The 4,841-nt window shown below is 46.0% G+C and overlaps 1 protein-coding gene across 1 annotated transcript; it reads left to right on the top strand.

Moving 5' to 3' along the window:
- Positions 1–4,314, top strand: LOC135242416 (uncharacterized). The gene is made up of 5 exons (XM_064313500.1): positions 1–1,941; positions 2,062–2,151; positions 2,619–2,745; positions 3,162–3,285; positions 3,676–4,314. Exons 1-4 carry the CDS (start codon positions 5–7, stop codon positions 3,276–3,278), a joined length of 2,271 nt encoding a protein of 756 aa, XP_064169570.1. The 5' UTR covers positions 1–4; the 3' UTR covers positions 3,279–3,285; positions 3,676–4,314.
- Positions 4,315–4,841: the final 527 nt, after the last annotated feature.

Here is a 4,841-nt window from a genome sequence, read left to right as displayed (position 1 = left end):
AAGGATGATGAGAAGAAGAAGAAGACTAAGAAGAAATGTAAAAAAAGGGAGGAAAGGAAGAAAGGCACAGTCAGCATCTGCAGACCAGCTGGCCCTAAATAACAACTGCCCCGAGAAGACAGTGGTTACTATCGGCTGTGCTGAGCCAGCTCTTAACATCGGATGCATGAAAGTGGCACTTCTTACCATCGACCGCGCAGAGAAGCTAACTCCTAACATCGACTGCACTGAGCAAGATCTTACCATTGACTGTGCGAAAAAGCCAACTCCTACCATTGACTGCGCAAAGGTACCCACTCCTGTCATCAGGTGCGCAGAGGAGCGAGCTGTTAACATTGACTACGCAGAGGTGCCAGTTCTTAACATCAACGGCACAGAGCAAACTCTTACCGCCGACTCCGTGGAGGGGTCTGATATTACCCTCAACTGCGTAGAGCAAGCTCTGACCATAGAATGGATGAAAGAGGCAGATATTACCATCGACTGCGTCGAGCAGCCAATGCCCACCATCGACTGCGCCGATGAGCTAACTCCTACCATCAACTGCGCTGAAGAGCTAACTCCTACCATTGACTGCGCAGATGAGCTAGCTCACACTATTGACTGCGTTGAGGAGCGAACTCCTACTCTCGCCTGCGCAGAGGAGCTAGCTCGCACTATTGACTGCGCCGAGGAGCTAACTTATACCATCGACTGCACAGAGGAGCTAGCTCACATTATTGACTACGTCGAGGAGCAACCTTCCACAATCAACTGTGCTAAGGAGCTAACACCTACCATCGACTGCGCCGAGCAGCCAACGCATACTATCGACTGCACCGAGGAGCAACCTCCAACTAAGAACTGCGCTGAGGAGCTTGCTCCCACCATTGACTGCGCAGAGGAGCTAACTCCTACCATCGACTGCGCCGAGCAGCTAACTCTTACCATTGACTGCGCAGAGGAGCAACCTCCAACTAAGAACTGCGCTGAGGAGCTTGATCCCACCATTGACTGTGCAAAGGAGCTAACGCCTACCATCGACTGTGCCGAGCAGCCAACGCCTACCATCAACTACGCAGAGGAGCTAACTCCTAACATCGACTGCGTCAAGGAGCTGACTCCTACCATTGACTGCACTGCGCAGCCGATGCCTACCATCGACTGCCTACCAACGCATACCATCAACTGCACCGGTCAGCCAACGCTTACCATCGACTGCGCAGAGGAGCGACCTCCAACTATCAACTGCGCTGAAGAGCTAACTCCTACCATTGACTGCATCAAGGAGCTAACTCCCACCATCGACTGTGCAGAGGAGCTGGCTCCTACCATCGAATGCGCCGAGGAGCTAACTCCTACCATCAGCTGCGCTGAGAAAGATCTTACTACTGACTGTATGAAAGACTCACTTCCTACCATTGACTCTGTAGAGCGGCCAACATCTAAACCTGACTGCGCTGAGAAAGATCTTACTACTGATTGTATGAAAGAGCCAACTCCTACCATCGACTGCACAGAGGAGCTAACTCCTACCATTGACTGTGCAGAGGAGCCAGCTCGTTTCATTGCCTGCACAGCAGAATTGCACAGAGCTGTTGCCATCGACTGTGTGGAACAACCTCCTGTTGACATTGCCTGCACAAAGCCACCGTCCCTGTCTGTTGGTCATACTGACCAGGAAGAAGAACGAAAGAAGAAAAAGAAGAAAAAATGGTCTTTGAAGAAAGGAAGGAAGGGGACAAAAACAGTCCACTGCTCAGAAGAGCCAGTCCTAACTCTCCACTGCTCAGAGCAGACATCGACCTGTAACATCGACCGTGCAGAGCAGACATCGGTCCAGAACATCGGCCGTGCAGAGCAGGCATCGATCCAGAACATCAACCGTGCAGAGCAGCCAGCTCTTCCTATTGGCTGTGTAGAAAAGCCTGCTCTGTCTATTGACTGTACAAAACAACAAAGGTAGTGTTTTCCACTTCATTTCGTTTGATTTCATTTTGGCACTTATGTTTGCTGCCCGGGCACTCAATTTCCAAAAACAAAATTGAGCATGTTTATCCTATACTCATTTCTGTTTCATAGGCTGGAATTCCAAAGCTGTAGGAAGTTCCTGGAGGAACACAGCATCCAGAAGGAGACCCAGAGGATTACGATCGATCACACTGTTATCGGGTAAGAATCACAATCAGTTTATTCAAGCTGCACAATGGAATGAATGCGCTGCATCCTATTGACAGGCAAATCAGTTGTTCTCACTGGGGCATCTTTTGCACTCCCTTTCTCTAGTGTGCTTATATTTAATCTTAAATGTTCTCCAGAAATTATTGTTGATTAGAATTCTATTATATTTATTATATTGTTTCAGGAGTAGGTGAAAACAGATGGAGTAAGGTATGTACATTAGAATTGGTGTGCTATCTAGACTGCTTGATTTTCATACTCTTCCATCCTATATCATTTTATTGTATAATTTCTTCATCTTCCCAACCCCTGTCTCTGAGACCCAGTCTTTCTTTGGAAAACTCTGTCAGTTCATGTATTGAAGATGTAGAAACAAGCCCATTTACTGGCTATGAATTACCTATTATCTGGCTTCCACACAGTAACAGAGTAGGAAAGTGTTCGTGTCTCTGCCACAGGTTCCCAAACATCGGGAACACGTTACATGAACGCGACTCTCCAGAGTCTCTTCAGAGTCCGAATCTTCACCCAGGACATCAAGGGAGAGGAAGGCTGCTGGAGGTCAAATATGACCACTTTACTGAAGTATGTAGGTATCTATCATTACTGATCTGCAGATATCACTGCTGTTAAGGATGGCACTTTTATATCAGTGTTTTTATATTGGTTATGGATTAATGGTGGAACAGGAATTGTGGATTTTGTATAAGTCTGTTTATCTACTATTAAAAGTGTACTCAGTCCAAGAATTCGCATAAAATTACATTTTAACTATTAACTACATTTTAACATTTTAACAATGACAGCTGAAAACTGCAATATCTTTATTTCTATTAAATAAAGATATTGCAACAACTGCAGTATGAAATATTTTCCTCATAGATTAAATTTATGGGTTCCCAGCCTAGTGTGTATGCTGGCTGGGTTTCCTTCCAGCCATAATTACCCTAAACTCAAGTAGCAACTTTCTGACTGCCTGCTGCCTTTCTGGCCCCCTGCAGGTGCTTTGTGGATCTGCACTCAGCAAGGGCTGGTCACAGCAGAAGGCAAAAGATCAGCCTGCTGAAGACCTTAAAACAGACCATCGTGACAAACTTCAGCGACTTCTGTGGGAATGAGCAGCAGGTGAGAGACATGCACTCACACACACAAATGCACGTACACACATTCTAGTGTTCTTCAGATATTTCTTCCCGCAGGAAAGATTCTTTTTAAAAATACAAAAAATTTTCTGTAACCTTTATAAACATCGGCATGAATAAGATGTTTTCTACATGCATGTCAATAAAGTAGCTGCCTTCTTTGACAGATCGATTGAATCAAATTTTTATGTTAAAGGAAGATTGAGAGCATTGTGCTTTAAGTAGCGAATCAAGATTGAGGAGATATGGTGTATGATGTAGCATAGAAAAGAATTGATCCAAAAGGCAAGGGTTCTCCAAAGGCTAGGACCAGGTCACTGTTAAAGCTGAACACCCTCTCCTTCTCTCATGGGTTTTCTCTGTCTCAATGCAGGATGCTCATGAGTTCCTCAGTGTTCTCCTGTCCCAGCTTAAAGAGGAGGGGGTTTCCCTGAGGACAAGGGAGGGGCTGCACCCCTACACCTGTTCCATCGAGGCAAATTTTGAATTTGACCTCCTGACCACCAGAACGTGCCTCAGGTGAGCCGCTCATGTGCGGTCTCTCCCATGTGCTCGGCTAAACTGAACAGTTGGATTTCACTCCTTGACTGGAACTGTCTCCATCCCCACCTGTGCCTGTTAGCATTCAATTCTGTGTCTCTGTGGTTCCCTCTCCAAAGCTGTGGGGAGAAGGTGCGTAGAACGAAGTCATATAACTGCTTGTCTGTGGACTTAGTCCCTGGGGGCTTCATACAAGACAGTTTGGCCCTCTATTTCAAGGTAAGTATCCACCAGGGAGACTTCCAAATACTGCAAGCCGAGTGTTGAATGTGTTGCTATGCTTTGTGGTGTGCAAAGTCAGTGCTGAGTATGTTACTGTGTTTTCCAGGCTGTGAGCTCTGTGTTGAGTGTGTTAGTGTGCTCTGTGGTCTGTATTGAGTGTATTATTGGGTTTTGTGGTCTGTGAGCTCTGTGTTGAGTGTGTTAGTGTGCTCTGTGGCCTGTATTGAGTGTATTATTGGGTTTTGTGGTCTGTGAGCTCTGTGTTAGTGTGTTTTCTGGTCTGTGAGCTCTGTGTTAGTGTGTTTTCTGGTCTGTGAGCTCTGTGTTGAGTGTGTTAGTGTGTTTTATGGTCTGTGAGCTCTCTGTTGAGTGTGTTAGTGTGTTTTCTGGTCTGTGAGCTCTCTGTGTTGACTGAGTTAATGTGCCCCAGTGCCCCAGTGTCTGTGGGTTTTTGGTGCGTTTCAGCACTTAAGTCTTAATTGGTTAATTGTTTTGGTAAGAGATCCATACACCTTGGTTCCAATGCCTATATTGGCTGCTGGTTTAGAGAAAATCACAGAAACCTGCCGAACCTGTAACTCAATGTTAGGAATCCAGAACTGAGGGGTAAGTGTGTAGAATTTTTGGTAGTACAGATGAGGTCTGATGGTGTTTTTGGTTTTGTTTGGTTCCCCTGAAGCTGAAAAGAAGACACCTGTGGAGGGATGTACGCCCAACAGAATAGAGCAGAAAAGCTACTCTGTGGTGAGGAGAGAAGGAGGGAGAGAGAGAGAGAAT

Source organism: Anguilla rostrata, chromosome 16 (genome assembly GCF_018555375.3).
Source record: "Anguilla rostrata isolate EN2019 chromosome 16, ASM1855537v3, whole genome shotgun sequence".
In the NCBI taxonomy this organism is placed as follows: Eukaryota; Metazoa; Chordata; class Actinopteri; order Anguilliformes; family Anguillidae; genus Anguilla; species Anguilla rostrata.
This window is presented reverse-complemented; position numbering and strand designations above follow the sequence as displayed.

What these genes read in the sequence shown, in the direction of transcription:
- LOC135242416 (XM_064313500.1), top strand. Translation starts at nt 5, where the DNA reads ATGATGAGAAGAAGAAGAAGACTAAGAAGAAATGTAAAAAAAGGGAGG. An exon ending in ATCGATCACACTGTTATCGG is followed by an intron (nt 2,152 to 2,618) that starts GTAAGAATCACA and finishes TCTCTGCCACAG; the next exon opens with GTTCCCAAACATCGGGAACA. An exon ending in AATATGACCACTTTACTGAA is followed by an intron (nt 2,746 to 3,161) that starts GTATGTAGGTAT and finishes GGCCCCCTGCAG; the next exon opens with GTGCTTTGTGGATCTGCACT.